The sequence below is a fragment of the Lethenteron reissneri genome, unplaced genomic scaffold (genome assembly GCF_015708825.2).
Source record: "Lethenteron reissneri isolate LAM-NWPU_2019-01 unplaced genomic scaffold, ASM1570882v1 scaffold_1638, whole genome shotgun sequence".
NCBI lineage: Eukaryota > Metazoa > Chordata > Hyperoartia > Petromyzontiformes > Petromyzontidae > Lethenteron > Lethenteron reissneri.
The window spans coordinates 2757926-2778853 of NW_026891375.1; the positions used below are offsets into that span (position 1 = coordinate 2757926).

Sequence of the window (20928 nt, forward strand, 5' to 3'; positions counted from 1 at the left end):
ACCACCACCACCACCGCCACCAGTCACCTCACCTTCACAGCCATCTTCCCGTCCTCTGCCGCCACCCACACGCTCGCCCTGCCCTCCTCCATCGCAGTCGTCGTCGCTGTCGTCGTCGTCACCACCACCACCACTACCACCACGGGCGCCGCGCCAGGGGCTCCCGGCGTACGTCCCCTCCTCGCGCAAGCGGCGTCGGCAACGCTCGGGGAAGGAGCGCCGCACGCTGTCCCAGAGGCCGGAGTCCACCAGCGATCCGCGGCGCGCCATCGTGCGGTGCCACGTGGCCACACGGCGCCGGCACAGCGGACACGACAGGTGGACCTGAGCCACGCAGAGCCGGCAGCAAAACATCATGAACGTCACTCGAGGTCAGCGGGCGTGGAACAGATGGAGATTGGACCACGCGCACACGGGGTAGAAGGGAGTGAGATGGAACAGATGGAGATTAGTCCACACACGGGGTAGAAGCGAGTGAGATGGAACAGATGGAGGTTAGTCCACACACGGGGTAGAAGGGAGTGAGATGGAACAGATGGAGGTTAGTCCACACACGGGGTAGAAGGGAGTGAGATGGAACAGATGGAGGTTAGTCCACACACGGGGTAGAAGGGAGTGAGATGGAACAGATGGAGGTTAGTCCACACACGGGGTAGAAGGGAGTGAGATGGAACAGATGGAGATTAGTCCACACACGGGGTAGAAGCGAGTGAGATGGAACAGATGGAGATTAGTCCACACACGGGGTAGAAGGGAGTGAGATGGAACAGATGGAGATTAGTCCACACACGGAGTAGAAGGGAGTGAGATGGAACAGATGGAGATTAGTCCACACACGGGGTAGAAGGGAGTGAGATGGAACAGATGGAGATTAGTCCACACACGGGGTAGAAGGGAGTGAGATGGAACAGATGGAGGTTAGTCCACACACGGGGTAGAAGGGAGTGAGATGGAACAGAAGGAGATTAGTCCACACACGGGGTAGAAGGGAGTGAGATGGAACAGATGGAGATTAGTCCACACATGGGGTAGAAGGGAGTGAGATGGAACAGATGGAGATTAGTCCACACATGGGTTAAAATGGAGTGAGATGGAACAGATGGAGGTTAGTCCACACACGAGGTAGAAGGGAGTGAGATGGAACAGATGGAGGTTAGTCCACGCACGGGGTAGAAGGGAGTGAGATGGAACAGATGGAGGTTAGTCCACACACGGGGTAGAAGGGAAAAAGCTGTACGCTTTTTGGCGTCCTCTGGTCTAGCACCATTTAAAACGAGGCTCAAAAGAAAGCTGTCTCTGGTGTGGACCAATCCGTTTCAAAGACAATGTAAATATTATCAGAGTACGTTTTTTGTTTGCATTCTGACCACAAATATCGTGGTTAATGCAGACATGATTCCTTGTAAAAGGTGGGTTTTGTTGCCAGAAAAAAGGGGAAAAACCTATCCTCATAGTAAGGGGTCATCACGTAAACAGAATGTGCCAATTCGTCACTAGTACAGCACACCGGTTGTGTGTTGGGAGAGCCAAGCCACGACGTTTACAATGCGAGCACGACGTTTTCGCCAGTAATGACAACCAGATTTTTCCATTTAAAGCTTTCGTGACTGCAGGGATTCATCTTCTTGGTTCTTTCGGCAAAGTCACGTAGAAGAGAAATAATAAAACATTATGAAAATAAAACATAATACAAATTCTCACGACCTTTCGGCCACAACGCAAGCAGCCGTCATCAGGTGAAGAACAGAGCTGTCGGAAAGACAACGTCCTATTAGGGTCCCATTAGGACGCTGTCTTTCTGACAACTCTGTTCTTCATCTGAGGCTCCCATTAGGATGCTGTCTTTCCGACAACTCTGTTCTTCACCTGAGGGTCCCATTAGGACGCTGTCTTTCCGACAACTCTGTTCTTCGCCTGAGGGTCCCATTAGGACGCTGTCTTTCTGACAATTCTGTTCTTCACCTGAGGGTCCCATTAGGACGCTGTCTTTCTGAGAACTCTGTTCTTCACCTGAGGCTCCCATTAGGACGCTGTCTTTCCGACAACTCTGTTCTTCACCCGAGGGTCCCATTAGGACGCTGTCTTTCCGACAACTCTGTTCTCCACCTGAGGACGGCCGCTTGCGTTGTTGCCGAAATGTCGTGAGAATTTTTACAATATAATTTTTTTATTTCCCTTCTAAATGACTTTACTGAAAGAACCAAGAAAATTACAACCAGCTTCATCAGGTGACAGCCAGATCGGTGGACAGGTCCTCCTGGCCGCTGATTCCACAGTGCGATGGGAGCGCGTGCGATGGGAGCGCGTGCGATGGGAGCGCGTGCGATGGGAGTGCGTGCGATGGGAGTGCGTGCGTATCCGCCGTGGCGATCGCCAGTCACCTTGTCCATGCTCTGCGTGAAACAGGCCTGGCACAGCGTGTGTCCGCAGGGCAGCTTCACGGGCAGCAGAAGCACGTCGAGGCACACGGGGCACTGGCACTGAGCCGCGGACAGCGGCGCTGGCTCCCGGAAGCCCGTCGAGACGGAGGCACGCTCGATCCCGGAGGCGGAAGGAGAGTCGGAGGCGGGGCCGGATCGAGAGCCAGATGCTGAGTCGGAGCCGGACTCACCATCGGTCCTGGACTCAGGCCTGGGTGAAATGCCAGATCCAAGCCCAGATTTGAATCCAGACTCAGGTCTGGAGCCAGTCTCTGACCCGGAGTCAGTGGCTTCAGGCCTGAGTCTGGAGTCAGACTTGTACCCGGCTGTAGAAGTCGGACAAAATGCGGTCCCAGGCCTGACCATGACGTCAACCCCGTTTCGGCGTTGCTCCATCATCGCTACGGGGTGGGGCCCAGGAAACATGGGGTGGGGGGGAGAGAGAGAGGCGTGGAGATGGATTCAATCAGGGGTCGCAACCGGGTACCCGATACCCGTACCCTACCCGATACCCGGCTACCCATACCCGGCCGGGTACGGGTAGCCGTTTGCGACCCTGGTGCGGCCGGGTACGGGTACGGGTAGGCCGTGAGTCACTGGTGAGTCACCGTTTGTCACTCATTTCCCAACGTCTTGTCTCTTCTCACAATTCAAGTTCCGAGAATCAACCCACCCGCGCCTACAACATGGCTTCATCCCAGAGGTCGCAATCGGGTACCCGATACCCGTACCCTACCCGATACCCGGCCGAGTACGAATCATGTTTGCAATAACCACAACACAAGCAGTCAAATTGTACCAGTTGAAAGGGTAAAAACCTGTTACTTGTACCCGTACCCGGCCGGGTAGGGTATGGTTATCCGTACCCGATGCCCGGCTACCCGTACCCGGCTGGGTATCGGGTACGGGTACCCATACCCTACCCGGCCGGGTACGGGTACCCGTTTGCGACCCTGGTGCGGCCGGGTACGGGTACGGGTAAGGAATCAAAACCCGTTTGCGACCTCTGGATTCAATTGGGTTTAAGACGCAACTCAAATCTGCTGTGGATACAGGACGCGTTGAGTTGTTGCATAGCTGATGCGTGCGTTGCCCTTGTGCTGACACTGGTGGTGAGACTAGGTCATGAAAGCTGTCCTCTGGTGTAGGTCAATCAGTTTCAAAGACTATGCATCATATTATTATCAGAGCACGTTATTTTTCGATTTAAAGCTTTCGTGACTGCAGGGATTCATCTTCTTGGCTCTTTCGGTAAAGCCACGTAGAAGGGAAATAATAAAAATAAAACATAATAAAATACAATTCTCACGACGTTTCGGCTATAACGCAAGCAGCCGTCCTCAGGTGAAGAACAGGTCTGTCGGAAAGACCTTCCTCCCCTAACCCAGCAGCTTAAATATACGCTGCCAAGCCTGGTGGTGTTGGAGGGGGAAGAACAGCACCTTGACAAATGAATTTGCATATCAAGAGGAATTTAGCATATTTATGGGAAATGCAGATATAAATATGCTAAATTCATCTTGATATGCAAATTCCTTTGTCAAGGCACTCTTCCTCCCCTAACCCAGCTTAAATATCGGCTGCCAAGCTTGGTGGTGCTCATTCAGACGCTGTCTTTCCGACAAACCTGTTCTTCACCTGAGGACGGCTGCTTGCGTTGTGGCCGAAACGTCGTGAGAATTATTTTATTATGTTTTATTTTTATTATTGTATTATTTCCCTTCTACGTGACTTTACCGAAAGAACCAAGAAGATTATCTAAGTGATTTTACCAGAAGACCCAAAGAAATTTTAAAGGACAGGTTAGGGTGCAATTATTTTTTATTTGACCAGGTAAAGTCCCGCTGAGCTGTGTAGCTCTTTTTACATGCTTTGATTTACACGCTTTGATTCACACTTATTTACACGCTTTTATTTAACTCACTCTGTCTATCCTCAAATCTTGTAACTCAATTTTAACCCACTTCCCAATGTGGTATCGACTGCAAACTTGGTATACTTATGTCATACTGATGACAATACTATATTCTATCATAAATAAAATATTTTAAAATACTTTCAATAAAAACACGCTTTTATGAAATGTACTAGTAATGGAAGAACTCCACGACTCCAGGAAGTGGCCCCGAAGCTTGCCATAATGTAAGGGGCCGTGGCCAACTACAGCCAACGTCAGTTGAGCGTGGACAATTAGAGCCAAGCCGAAACATAACATCTAAATAAGATAGTTTAAAAATATGTTCTTAATTTTTTAATGATAAAATGTAGTATTGTCACCAGTATGACATAAGTATACCAAGTTTGCAGTCTATACGACATTGGGAAGTGGGTTAAAATTGAGTTACAAGATTTGAGGATACGACAACAGAGTGAGTTTATCAAAAGCGTGTAAATTAAATAATGTTTTAGAATATATCTTTTTGATTTTTTATGATAGAATATCGTCTTGTCATCAGTATGACACAAGTATACCGAGTTTGCAGTCGATAGCACATTGGGAAGTGGGTAAAAATTGAGTTACAAGATGTTTTGAGGATACGACAACAGACAGAGTGAGTTAAATAAAAGCGTGTAATAATAAAAATCTATATTTTGAAACATTCTTTTTTACATGTTATGTTTCGGCTTGTGTCTAATTGTCCACGCTCAACTGACGTTACGAGTAGGGTACATTTCATGAAAGTGTGTTTTTTAAAAAGTTTTTTTTATATCACTTATTTGATAAGCGACACTAGCCACCACAAATGATGACTCACACGCACATAGTCGTGGGCTTATCGTCTATAGCAGCATGCAAGTATTCTTAGGTTTTTTCGGTAAAGTCACGTAGGTAAAAAATTAAAATTAATAAAAGTAAATACAGCTGTCGTGCTGTGACGGTTCCACCTGAAGATGGAAGCTTGTGTTGCCTCCGAAACGTCGTGATTTTTATTTTATTTTATTAATTTTAAAATTTTACCTACGTGACTTTACCGAAAAAACCTAAGAATATGAATCCTTGCAGTCACGAAAGCTTCAAATCTAGAAGCATGCAAGTACTCCAGACGCGTGACGTTGATTCTAAACGTGGAGGGGCGGGGGGGGGGGGTGACCTGGAGAGAAAGACACACTGCAAACTCCCAAATATACAGCAATGTATAACAGTACTCTCCTTTTTAAATCTTGTATATTAAGTTCGCTTGCTTGCTTACGACCGTGCAAATCTTTCGGTCGTTTTTAAACCCACTTCCCGTGATCCAATCGAGCTGACATTTTTCACACAGACTCGTTGTGTGTGACAATTAATGTTTCGTGAAATTTTTTATCCAAAATTTGACACTTTTTAGGACAAAAAAATTATATTTAATTACCAATTGGTTAATGGTGCCATGCAATCATCTGACCCATAGGTGGCAGCCATCTCAAGCCAGAGGACAAGAGGACTCTAGCCGCCACGCATATAAAAGATTTATAGTGAAAAACTTTGTTTTTACGGGTTATACTTGTTTGTTTTTGGATTATCAACCAACACCAGGTAAAACAACATGTGCACCTATTGTTCTTTTAGCCCCACCCACCCCCCCAACACGCTCCATTCATTGGCTGCCACATTCAGATAATCCCCTCCCCCCTTAACTTGTATTTAAGAGCTTGTCTCTTGGAATTTTGCTTCACTTGATACAGTAAATCTAGCTGTGACCAGAGGTCGCAACCGGGTACCCGATACCCGTACCCTACCCGATACCCGGCTACCCAATACCCGGCTACCCGTACCCGACCCTGGTGCGGCCGGGTACGGGTAGGCCGTGAGTCACTGGTGAGTCACCGTTTGTCACTCATTTCGGGTAGGGAACGGGTACCCGTACCCGGCTGGGTACGGGTACGGGTACCCATTTGCGACCCTGGTGTGGCCGGGTACGGGTAAGGAATAAAAACCCGTTTGCGACCTCTGGCTGTGACGTCCCACCTGATGACGAAGACTTGTGTTGCCTACGAAACGTCGTGATTTTTTATTTTTTTTCTATTATTATTTCTATTATTTATTTTTACCTACGTGACTTTACCGAAAAAAGTATGAATCCTTGCAGTCACGAAAGCTTCAAATCTAGAAGCAATGTATAGTAGTGTGCATTGTACGGTGCAAATCTGTCAACTCTTTATCAGTGCCCTACCTTATTACTGACCAATTCAGACCTTATTGGACACCCCGTGCCCCTTATACATCTCAACGTTCATCCTACAACCTCCTGTAGACTAGGTGAGGTAGTTAGCATCTCCTAGCCACCGTGATGATGAGAGACGCAGACTTCACATATACAGCAGCAGGCATCGCGTCAGGGTCGGGATGGAACCCACGACCTCCTGTATACCAGGCGAGGTAGTCAACATCTCATAGCCACCGTGATGATGATGAGAGACACGCAAACTCCACATATACAGCAGCAGGGATGGAACCCACGACCTCCTGTAGACCAGGCGAGGTAGTCAACATCTCATAGCCACCGTGATGATGATGAGAGACACGCAAACTCCACATATACAGCAGCAGGGATCGAACCCACGACCTCCTGTATACCAGGCGAGGTAGTCAACATCTCATAGCCACCGTGATGATGATGATGAGAGACACCACAAACTCCACATATACAGCAGCAGGGATGGAACCCACGACCTCCTGTAGACCAGGCGAGGTAGTCAACATCTCACAGCCACCGTGATGATGATGAGAGACATGCAAACTCCACATATACAGCAGCAGGGATGGAACCCACGACTTCCTGTAGACCAGGCGAGGTAGTCAACATCTCCTAGCCACCGTGATGATGATGAGAGACACACAAACTCCACATATACAGCAGCAGGGATGGAACCCACGACCCCCTGTAGACCAGGCGAGGTAGTCAACATCTCCTAGCCACCGTGATGATGATGAGAGACATGCAAACTCCACATATACAGCAGCAGGGATGGAACCCACGACTTCCTGTAGACCAGGCGAGGTAGTCAACATCTCCTAGCCACCGTGATGATGATGAGAGACACACAAACTCCACATATACAGCAGCAGGGATGGAACCCACGACCCCCTGTAGACCAGGCGAGGTAGTCAACATCTCATAGCCACCGTGATGATGATGAGAGAGAGACGCAGACTCCACATACAGTGAGGGAAAAAAGTATTTGATCCCCTGCTGATTTTGTACGTTTGCCCACTGACAAAGACATGATCAGCCTATAATATTAATGGTAGGTTCATTTGAACAGTGAAAGACAGAATAACAACAACAAAATCCAGAAAAATGCATGTCAAAAATGTTATAAATTGATTTGCATTTTATGGATGGAACCCACGACCTCCTGTAGACCAGGCGAGGTAGTCAACATCTCATAGCCACCGTGATGATGATGAGAGACGCAGACTCCACATATACAGGGTCGGGATGGAACCCACGACCTCCTGTATACCAGGCGAGGTAGTCAACATCTCATAGCCACCGTGATGATGATGAGAGACACGCAAACTCCACATATACAGCAGCAGGGATGGAACCCACGACCTCCTGTAGACCAGGCGAGGTAGTCAACATCTCATAGCCACCGTGATGATGATGAGAGACACGCAAACTCCACATATACAGCAGCAGGGATGGAACCCACGACCTCCTGTATACCAGGCGAGGTAGTCAACATCTCATAGCCACAACGACGCCTCACGATGTCAAGACAACGAGGCTTATACTGATTAAGACAGCGTATGCGAGACACGGCACACGCCACAACAGGAGACATTACATCGTAGATCTTACTTATCAAGATGTAGTTCGAAAACAATTAAATTAGAAGCTTAGAGCATTGACGCCCCGAGAGGTACACACATTTGAGGAGGCAATTACACACAACGACAGCCATAGGTTGATCAGAACGGCAGCCTTGCGAGTGAATAATACGCGGAGAGATCGATTGTTTCATTGATTCTCCTCGTAAAATGATAAAAAAAAATCAACTCGACGGCGATTAATTCATTACCGATCGTGAAGCGATTTTCCTTTTCCCGCCGATTCTCGACTCCCTCGGCGACGCGATTCGGAGGCCCGTCGACTCCGTGGGTATTCAATGCGCGTGGATCGATTCGCGTGGAGTCGATGGCTTGCCGTGATTTCCTAGCGGCGGGAATCGATCGCGTGGGAATGGCAGCCTCGATTCCCGATTCTCCCGCGTGTTGTGGTTTCGCGTGGGAGCGATGCGATTGGTTGAAGCGCTCGACCAATCGCGACGCGGCTAGCGACCGTTATTTGGATACTGGGATTCTGATTGGAAGGCGTAGAATTCAAATTTCGCGCGCTTTTCAGAACACGTGACTCCTCGAATTACGGGCACCCGACTTACGGATAACCGACTTACGAACTTTCAGAGATATGAACAAACCTGTTCTTAGGTTTTTTTTTCGGTAAAGTCACGTAGGTTAAAAAATTAAAATAAAAAAAATAAAAATCACGACGTTTCGAAGGCAACACAAGCTTCCGTCTTCAGGTGGAACAGTCACAGCACGAAACGTTGTGATTTTAAATTTTATTTTTATTTTACTTTTATTTATTTTAATTTTTTACCTACGTGACTTTACCGAAAAAAACCTAAGAATATGAATCCTTGCAGTCACGAAAGCTTGAAATCTAGAACAAACAAACCTGTCCCGTACGTCCAGTTGCCTGTCGTAAGTTCAATAGATGGCGGTAGTGGCATCTACATCTGCAGAAAGTGAAGCACCAGTGGCATCTACATCTGCAGAAAGTGAAGCACCAGTGGCATCTACATCTGCAGAACGTGAAGAACCAGTGGCATCTACATCTGCAGAAAGTGAAGCACCAGTGGCATCTACATCTGCAGAACGTGAAGAACCAGTGGCATCTACATCTGCAGAAAGTGAAGCACCAGTGGCATCTACATCTGCAGAAAGTGAAGCACCAGTGGCATCTACATCTGCAGAAAGTGAAGCACCAGTGGCATCTACATCTGCAGAAAGTGAAGCACCAGTGGCATCTACATCTGCAGAAAGTGAAGCACCAGTGGCATCTACATCTGCAGAAAGTGAAGCACCAGTGGCATCTACATCTGCAGAACGTAAAGAACCAGTGGCATCTACATCTGCAGAAAGTGAAGCACCAGTGGCATCTACATCTGCAGAAAGTGAAGCACCAGTGGCATCTACATCTGCAGAAAGTGAAGCACCAGTGGCATCTACATCTGCAGAAAGTGAAGAACCAGTGGCATCTACATCTGCAGAACGTGAAGAACCAGTGGCATCTACATCTGCAGAACGTAAAGAACCAGTGGCATCTACATCTGCAGAACGTGAAGAACCAGTGGTATCTACATCTGCAGAACGTGAAGCACCAGTGGCATCTACATCTGCAGAACGTGAAGAACCAGTGGCATCTACATCTGCAGAACGTGAAGCACCAGTGGCATCTACATCTGCAGAACGTGAAGCACCAGTGGCATCTACATCTGCAGAACGTGAAGAACCAGTGGCATCTACATCTGCAGAACGTGAAGCACCAGTGGCATCTACATCTGCAGAACGTGAAGAACCAGTGGCATCTACATCTGCAGAACGTAAAGAACCAGTGGCATCTACATCTGCAGAACGTGAAGAACCAGTGGTATCTACATCTGCAGAACGTGAAGCACCAGTGGCATCTACATCTGCAGAACGTGAAGCACCAGTGGCATCTACATCTGCAGAACGTGAAGAACCAGTGGCATCTACATCTGCAGAACGTGAAGAACCAGTGGCATCTACATCTGCAGAACGTGAAGAACCAGTGGCATCTACATCTGCAGAACGTGAAGAACCAGTGGCATCTACATCTGCAGAACGTGAAGAACCAGTGGCATCTACATCTGTAGAACGTGAAGCACCAGTGGCATCTACATCTGCAGAACGTGAAGCACCAGTGGCATCTACATCTGCAGAACGTGAAGCACCAGTGGCATCTACATCTGCAGAAAGTGAAGCACCAGTGGCATCTACATCTGCAGAAAGTGAAGCACCAGTGGCATCTACATCTGCAGAAAGTGAAGCACCAGTGGCATCTACATCTGCAGAAAGTGAAGCACCAGTGGCATCTACATCTGCAGAACGTGAAGAACCAGTGGCATCTACATCTGCAGAAAGTGAAGAACCAGTGGCATCTACATCTGCAGAAAGTGAAGAACCAGTGGCATCTACATCTGCAGAACGTGAAGAACCAGTGGCATCTACATCTGCAGAACGTGAAGAACCAGTGGCATCTATATCTGCAGAACATGAAGAACCAGTGGCATCTACATCTGCAGACCGTGAAGAACCAGTGACATCTACATCTGCAGAACATGAATAACCAGTGGCATCTACATCTGCAGAACGTGAAGAACCAGTGACATCTACATCTGCAGAACGTGAAGGACCAGTGGCATCTACATCTGCAGAACGTAAAGAACCAGTGGCATCTACATCTGCAGAACGTGAAGAACCAGTGGCATCTACATCTGCAGAACGTGAAGAACCAGTGGCATCTACATCTGCAGAACGTGAAGAACCAGTGGCATCTACATCTGCAGAACGTGAAGAACCAGTGACATCTACATCCGCAGAACGTGAAGAACCAGTGGCATCTACATCTGCAGAACGTGAAGAACCAGTGGCATCTACATCTGCAGAACGTGAAGAACCAGTGGCATCTACATCTGCAGAACGTGAAGAACCAGTGGCATCTACATCTGCAGAACGTGAAGAACCAGTGGCATCTACATCTGCAGAACGTGAAGAACCAGTGGCATCTACATCTACAGAACGTGAAGAACCAGTGGCATCTACATCTGCAGAACATGAAGAACCAGTGGCATCTACATCTGCAGAACGTGAAGAACCAGTGACATCTACATCCGCAGAACGTGAAGAACCAGTGACATCTACATCTGCAGAACGTGAAGAACCAGTGGCATCTACATCTGCAGAACATAAAGAACCAGTGGCATCTACATCTGCAGAACGTGAAGAACCAGTGGCATCTACATCTGCAGAACGTGAGAACCAGTGGCATCTACATCTGCAGAACATGAAGAACCAGTGACATCTACATCTGCAGAACATGAAGAACCAGTGGCATCTACATCTGCAGAACATGAAGAACCAGTGGCATCTACATCTGCAGAACGTGAACAACCAGTGGCATCTACATCTGCAGAACGTGAAGAACCAGTGGCATCTACATCTGCAGAACGTGAAGAACCAGTGGCATCTACATCTGCAGAACGTGAAGAACCAGTGGCATCTACGTCTGCAGAACGTGAAGAACCAGTGGCATCTACATCTGCAGAACATGAAGAACCAGTGGCATCTACATCTGCAGAACGTGAAATCCAGTGGCATCTACATCTACAGAACGTGAAGAACCAGTGGCAAATACATCTGCAGAACGTGAAGAACCAGTGGCATCTACATCTGCAGAACGTGAAGGACCAGTGGCATCTACATCTGTAGAACGTGAAAAACCAGTGGCATCTACATCTGCAGAACATGAAGAACCAGTAGCATCTACATCTGCAGAACATGAAGAACCAGTGGCATCTACATCTGCAGAACGTGATGAACCAGTGGCATCTACATCTGCAGAACGTGAAGAACCAGTGACATCTACATCTGCAGAACGTGAAGAACCAGTGACATCTACATCTGCAGAACATGAAGAACCAGTGGCATCTACATCTGCAGAACGTGAAGTACCAGTGGCATCTACATCTGCAGAACGTGAAGAACCAGTGGCATCTACATCTGCAGAACATGAAGAACCAGTGGCATCTACATCTGCAGAACGTGAAGAACCAGTGACATCTACATCCGCAGAACGTGAAGAACCAGTGACATCTACATCTGCAGAACGTGAAGAACCAGTGGCATCTACATCTGCAGAACATAAAGAACCAGTGGCATCTACATCTGCAGAACGTGAAGAACCAGTGGCATCTACATCTGCAGAACGTGAGAACCAATGGCATCTACATCTGCAGAACATGAAGAACCAGTGACATCTACATCTGCAGAACATGAAGAACCAGTGGCATCTACATCGGCAGAACATGAAGAACCAGTGGCATCTACATCTGCAGAACGTGAACAACCAGTGGCATCTACATCTGCAGAACGTGAAGAACCAGTGGCATCTACATCTGCAGAACGTGAAGAACCAGTGGCATCTACATCTGCAGAACGTGAAGAACCAGTGGCATCTACATCTGCAGAACGTGAAGAACCAGTGGCATCTACATCTGCAGAACGTGAAGAATCAGTGGCATCTACATCTGCAGAACGTGAAGAACCAGTGGCATCTACATCTGCAGAACGTGAAGAACCAGTGACATCTACATCTGCAGAACGTGAAGAACCAGTGACATCTACATCTGCAGAACATTAAGAACCAGTGGCATCTACATCTGCAGAGCATGAAGAACCAGTGGCATCTACATCTGCAGAACGTGAAATGCAGTGGCATCTACATCTGCAGAACGTGAGAACCAGTGGCATCTCATCTGCAGAACGTGAAGAACCAGTAGCATCTACATCTACAGAACGTGAAGAACCAGTGGCATCTACATCTGCAGAACGTGAAGAACCAGTGGCATCTATATCTGCAGAACATGAAGAACCAGTGGTATCTACATCTGCAGAACGTGAAGAACCAGTGGCATCTATATCTGCAGAACGTGAAGAACCAGTGGCATCTACATCTGCAGAACGTGAAGAACCAGTGGCATCTACATCTGCAGAACGTGAAGAACCAGTGGCATCTACATCTGCAGAACGTGAAGAACCAGTGGCATCTACATCTACAGAACGTGAAGAACCAGTGGCATCTACATCTGCAGAACATGAAGAACCAGTGACATCGACATCTGCAGAACATGAAGAACCAGTGGCATCTACATCTGCAGAACATGAAGAACCAGTGGCATCTACATCTGCAGAACATGAAGAACCAGTGGCATCTACATCTGCAGAACGTGAACAACCAGTGGCATCTACATCTGCAGAACGTGAAGAACCAGTGGCATCTACATCTGCCGAACATGAAGAACCAGTGGCATCTACATCTGCAGAACATGAAGAACCAGTGGCATCTACATCTGCAGAACGTGAAGAACCAGTGGCATCTACATCTGCAGAACATGAAGAACCAGTGACATCTACATCTGCAGAACATGAAGAACCAGTGGCATCTACATCTGCAGAACATGAAGAACCAGTGACATTTACATCTGCAGAACGTGAAGAACCAGTGGCATCTACATCTGCAGAACGTGAAGAACCAGTGGCATCTAAATCTGCAGAACATGAAGAACCAGTGGCATCTACATCTGCAGAATGTGAAGAACCAGTGGCATCTATATCTGCAGAACATGAAGAACCAGTGGCATCTACATCTGCAGAACGTGAAGAACCAGTGGCATCTATATCTACAGAACGTGAAGAACCAGTGGCATCTACATCTGCAGAACTTGAAGAACCAGTGGCATCTACATCTGCAGAACGTAAAGAACCAGTGGCATCTACATCTGCAGAACGTGAAGAACCAGTGACATCTACATCCGCAGAACGTGAAGAACCAGTGACATCTACATCTGCAGAACGTGAAGAACCAGTGGCATCTACATCTGCAGAACATAAAGAACCAGTGGCATCTACATCTGCAGAACGTGAAGAACCAGTGGCATCTACATCTGCAGAACGTGAGAACCAGTGGCATCTACATCTGCAGAACGTGAAGAACCAGTGGCATTTACATCTGCAGAACATGAAGAACCAGTGACATCTACATCTGCAGAACGTGAAGAACCAGTGGCATCTACATCTGCAGAACATGAAGAACCAGTGGCATCTACATCTGCAGAACGTGAAGAACCAGTGGCATCTACATCTGCAGAACGTGAAGAACCAGTAGCATCTACATCTACAGAACGTGAAGAACCAGTGGCATCTACATCTGCAGAACGTGAAGAACCAGTGGCATCTATATCTGCAGAACATGAAGAACCAGTGGCATCTACATCTGCAGAACATGAAGAACCAGTGGTATCTACATCTGCAGAACGTGAAGAACCAGTGGCATCTATATCTGCAGAACGTGAAGAACCAGTGGCATCTACATCTGCAGAACATAAAGAACCAGTGGCATCTACATCTGCAGAACGTGAAGAACCAGTGGCATCTACATCTGCAGAACGTGAGAACCAGTGGCATCTACATCTGCAGAACGTGAAGAACCAGTGGCATCTACATCTGCAGAACGTGAAGAACCAGTGGCATCTACATCTGCAGAACGTGAACAACCAGTGGCATCTACATCTGCAGAACGTGAAGAACCAGTGGCATCTACATCTGCCGAACATGAAGAACCAGTGGCATCTACATCTGCAGAACATGAAGAACCAGTGGTATCTACATCTGCAGAACGTGAAGAACCAGTGGCATCTACATCTGCAGAACATGAAGAACCAGTGACATCTACATCTGCAGAACATGAAGAACCAGTGGCATCTACATCTGCAGAACATGAAGAACCAGTGACATCTACATCTGCAGAACATGAAGAACCAGTGACATCTACATCTGCAGAACGTGAAGGACCAGTGGCATCTACATCTGCAGAACGTGAACAACCAGTGGCATCTACATCTGCAGAACATGAAGAACCAGTGGCATCTACATCTCCGTGGCGGATTAATTTTATCCTGTTCCAGCTGTGCCTGAAACATTAACATAATTTACGATTAATTTTGTCATTAATTATATCCTCTTACAGCCGGGCCTATAAAACATTAACATAATTTATAATACATTTTGTAATTAATTTTATCCAGTTACAGCTGTGCCTGAAACATTAACGTAATTTATCATTCATTTTGTCATTAATTGTATCCCGTTACAGCTGTTCCGAAAACATTAACATAATTTATTATTCAATCTGTCATTCATTTAATCCTGTTACAGCTGTGCCTGAAACATTAACATAATTTATCATTCATTTTGTCATTAATTTTATCCCGTTACAGCTATGTCTAAAACATTAACATAATTTATCATTCAATATGTCATTAATTGTATCCTCTTACATCCGGGCCTAAAAACAGTAACATAATTTATCATTAAATCTGTCATTCATTCTATCCTGTTACAGCCTGGCCTATAAACCTGAACATAATTTATCATTCATTTTGTGACGGATTAATTTTATCCTGTTACAGCTGGGCCTAAAACATTAACAATTTATCACTCAATCTGTCATTAATTTTAGACCGTTACAGCTGGGCCTATGAACAGTAACATAATTTATCATTCATTTTGTCATTCATTCTATCATGTTACAGCTGGGCCTATAAAATATTAACATAATTTATCATTCAATCTGTCATTCATTCTATCTTGTTACAGCTGTGCCTAAAACATTAACAATTTATCATTAATTTTGTCATTAATTGTATCCTCTTACAGCTAGGCCTATAAACATTTACATAATTTATCACTCAATCTGTTATTCATTTCATCCTGTTACAGCTATGCCTAAAACATTAACATAATTTATCATTCATTCTGTCATTAATTGTATCCTCTTACATCCGAGCCTAATAACATTAACATAATGTATAATTAATTTTGTCATTCATTTTATGCCGTTACAGCTGTGCCTATAAAACATTAACATAATTTATCACACAATATGTTATTAATTTTATCTTGTTACAGCTGGGCCTATAAAATTTTAACATAATGTATCATTCATTTTGTCATTCATCTTATCCTCTTACAGCTGGGCCTATAAACAGTAACATAATTTATCACTCAATCTGTCAATCATTCTATCCTGTTACAGCTGGGCCTATAAACATTAATATAATTCATCACACAATATGTTATTCATTCTATCTTGTTACAGCTGGGCCTATAAACATTAACATAATTTTTCATTCATTTCGTCATTCATTTTATCCTGTTACAGCTGGTTCCACAATAGGGGGGTTGGGTCGGTGACGTCACTCTCGCGCCATATTGGGTAGGGGAGGGGCGCTGGTTCAACAATAGGGGGGTTGGGTCGGTGACGTCATTCTCGCGCCATATTGGGTAGGGGGGGGCGCTGCTTCCACAATAGAGTGCAGAAGCGGGCTGGGATGGTGACGTCACACCCGCGCCATATTGGATAGGGGTGGCCCCCCGCCGCTGTGCTGGGACCTCACATCAGCACCACTCCCTTACCAAGATGGCCGCCGCGGTTTGCTGTGACAGTTTGGCGGGAAACCTTAGAAACCAAGATGGCGTCCCGCGTCTGAGGCGCGAGCGGAGGGCGGGAAATCGGCGAGCGGCGCTTTTGTGAGGAGAGTGGAAATTAATTTTTTTTTTAAATATAAACATACTAAACACAGCACTAAGCGTGTTGCCTTCGATGTCAAGGCGAGCGACCACAGCGGACGACGACGATGTCGCACTCGGATAACAAATCTCCCAACGTTTTGCTGCAGAATCTCTGTTGCCAGATCCTGGGCAAGAGCGAATGTGAGCCGCATTCGGCGTGGCGTGTGAGGCGATTTTAGTTTAATTATTGTTTTTTTTGTCGCGTTAAACGTTCGTTTGTTTGGTTGTCGTTGTTGTTTTAAACGTCGCGCAATTGTTTAATTGTGTTCCGACTCGGGCGTGTCATCCCGTGTGTTTATTTACGTCGTTAAGGCCGCATCCATCCATCCATACAGGGTCTCCACTAATCTCTCTGTCCGCCTGATGAAACTGGTTGTGGTTGCAAATTAGAGGTGAAACGTCGTACTCGGATTTTAAATGTTGCTGCTTTTGCTCGACAACACAACACACAGCCGGTGTAGTGCTGTACTAGTATACTACACTATACACTACACTATAGACTGTACACTACACTAGACTATACACTACACTATACACTGCATTATACACTACACTCTACACTACACTATACACTACACACTACACTATAGACTACACTATAGACTACACTATACACTGCACTATACACTACACTAGACTATATACCACTATACACTACACTATACACTACATTATACGATACACTATACGATACACTATACACTACACTCTACACTACACTATACACTACTATACACTACACTATACACTACACTATACACTACTATACACTACACACTACACTATACACTACTATACACTACACTACACACTACACTATACACTACACTATACACTACACTATACACTATGCTATACACTACGCTATACACTACTACACTATACACTACACTATAAACTACACTATACACGACACGATACACTACACTATACACTACACTACACACTACGCTATACACTACACTATACACTACACTATACACTACACTATACACTACACTATACACTCACTATACACTACACTATACACTACACTATACACTGCTATACACTACACTATACACTACTACACTATACACTACACTATACACTACACTATACACTACACTATACACTATACATTACACTGCACACTACACGATACACTACACGATACACTATACACTACACTATACGATACATTACACGATACACTACACTATACACTACACTACACGATACACTACACTATACACTACACTATACACTACACACCAGTGCTGTACTAGTGACGAATTGGCCACGTTCTGTTTACGTGACAAACCCCTTTCTAATTGGCTGTTAATTACCTTGCTAATTGGCACTAAGGAAAGCTGTCTCGGGTGTGGACCAAGCAACTTCAAGGACAGTGCACATACATTATCAGAGTTGTGTTTTTTGTTTGCATTATGATTGCAGGTATTGTGGTCTATGCAAACATGACTCCTCGTAAAAAAGGTGTCAGTTGACCAATAAAGTGTCTGAATATGGTCTGTGATAAGGTAGGGCACCATTGGAACCTGATTTGCCAGTAAAAAATATGATAATTGTTTTTTTACCCCTCTATCTGGCAATAAAACTGACACCTTTTTTACAAGGAGTCATGTTTGCATAGACCACAATACCTGCTGTCATAATGCAAACACAAAAAACAACTCTGATAATGTATGCACTGTCCTTGAAGACCAGATGACGCCAAAAGGTGCGTTTTTTGGCGTCATCTGGTCCAACACCATGTGAGACTCGGCTCTAAGGAAAGCTGTCTCGGGTGTGGACCAATCAACTTCAAGGACAGTGCGTACATTATCAGAGTTGTGTTTTTTGTTTGCATTACGACTGCAGGTATTGTCTATGCAAACATGACTCCTTGTAAAAAAAGGTGTCAGTTTTGTTGCCAGATAAAAGGGTAAAAAAACAGTTATCAGGTATGGTACTTTTCGATTTAAAGCTTTCGTGACTGCAGGGATTCATCTTCTTGGTTCTTTCGGTAAAGTCACGTAGAATGGAAGTAATAAAATAATAAAAATAAAACATAATAAAATAATTCTCACGACGTTTCGGCCACAACGCAAGCAGCCGTCCTCAGGTGAAGAACAGGTATGTCGATAAGACAGTCTTTCACCTGAGGACGGCTGCTTGCGTTGTGGCCGAAACGTCGTGAGAATTATTTTATAATGTTTTATTTTTGTATTTTATTATGTTTTATTATTTTATTATTTCCCTTCTATGTGACTTTACCGAAAGAACCAAGAAGATTAATCCCTGCAGTCACGAAAGCTTTAAATCGAAATAAAATACTATTCTCACAATTGTATTTTATGTTTGAGAATTGTATTTTAGTATGTTTTATTTTTGTATTTTATTATGTTTGATTTTTATTATTTTATTACTTCCATTCTACGTGATGACTTTACCGAAAGAACCAAGAAGAGGTATGGTACTTGCCCTAAAAAGTCTTATAGAGGCGACACGGGGGACCTTTGTCTTTGTCTGTGTGTGTGTGTGTGTGTCCTAACAGCGGAGATTGGGCACCAGTTTCAGTATGCGGTGCGCGTCATCGGAAGCAGCTTCACCCCCACGGTGGAGCGCGATGAGTTCCTCGTGGCCGAGAAGATCAAGAAAGAGCGTGAGTGGCCGCACGGAGGGGGGCAGAGGTCACAAACGGGTTTTGATTCCTTACCCGTACCCATACCCGGCCGCACCAGGGTCGCAAACGGGTACCCGTACCCGGCCGTACCCTACCCGTACCCGGCCTGCTATGCAGGAGGTCGTGGGTTCGATCCCGACCCTGTAACCTGTATAATTGGAATTTTCATGTCTCTCTCATCATCATCACGGTGGCGAGGAGATGTTGACTACCTCGCCTGGTATACAGGAGGTCGTGGGTTCGATCCCGACCTTGACACCTGTATAATTGGAATTTTCATGTCTCTCTCATCATCATCACGGTGGCGAGGAGATGTTGACTACGTCGCCTGGTATGCAGGAGGTCGTGGGTTCGATCCCGACCTTGACACCTGTATAATTGGAATTTTCATGTCTCTCTCATCATCACGGTGGCGAGGAGATGTTGACTACCTCGCCTGGTATACAGGAGGTCGTGGGTTCGATCCCGACCCTGACACCTGTATAATTGGAATTTTCATGTCTCTCTCATCATCATCACGGTGGCGAGGAGATGTTGACTACCTCGCCTGGTATACAGGAGGTCGTGAGTTCTATCCCGACCCTGACACCTGTATAATTGGAATTTTCAAGTCTCTCTCTCTCTCCCCGTGGTCGCGTGGATTTTTCCCCTCCGTATTTAAAATCATCGTCACTTGTTTAGAGTTTTTGGCTGCTTTGAATTTCCACGTGAGAAGCCACTGAGTTGAGCTGTTATTTGTGGCGCTTCTGAAAAACAGCTCATACCTCTGTGGTCCTTACCTGGGCAAATAAAAATAGTTGAATACAGTAATCCCTCGCCACTTCGTGGTTCAAGTTTCGCGGCCTCAGTGCATCGCGGATTTTTCAAAAATATTCATCGAAAAAAAAATTCAAAAATACCGCCATATCGGCAGCCGTATTGCGGAAAGCAGCGTTGTTGATTCATCGTGATGCGCGAGAGAAACGGTTTCCCAGGATGCCAGACAAAGAGAGAAACTTTCTCAGAGGCGTTGTACATACTGTACCCACGGGCACTCAGACGAGGCACGTGATTGGTTCCCGGCGGCACGAGATCGATGAATGAGAGCACGAGTGGATGTACAGTATCCCGTGAGCTGATAGGCTGCGCATCATCGCGTATCTTAGTGTTGTGTTCGAAATTAACAGGTCAGTGTAGAACACCACATAATACGTATCGTATGAGAGAGAGAGTGAATGTATAATATTAAGGTTTTATAATTAAATAGATTTAAGTAAAATATATATATAAAGCATAAATATACATAGTTTAAACATTCTGGTACCCACACACACATATACGGAAATTCCTAGGGGGGCCAATCCTACTTCGCGAATTTTCACCTATCGCGAGGAGTTCCGGTCCCCATTAACCGCGATCAACGAGGGATCGCTGTAGTTTTA

At 45.7% G+C, this 20928-nt stretch overlaps 1 protein-coding gene across 1 annotated transcript in view; it reads left to right on the forward strand.

Annotated features, from left to right (window-relative positions):
• The first annotated feature begins 16748 nt into the window (after window positions 1-16748).
• Window positions 16749-20928, forward strand: part of TUBGCP3 (tubulin gamma complex component 3) — a 44168-nt gene continuing 39988 nt past the window's right edge. Inside the window, exons 1-2 of the mRNA XM_061581829.1 lie at window positions 16749-16983; window positions 19379-19486. Of these exons, the coding sequence (XP_061437813.1) occupies window positions 16908-16983; window positions 19379-19486 (184 nt within the window). The 5' untranslated portion in view covers window positions 16749-16907. The remainder of the gene's footprint in view (window positions 16984-19378; window positions 19487-20928) is intronic.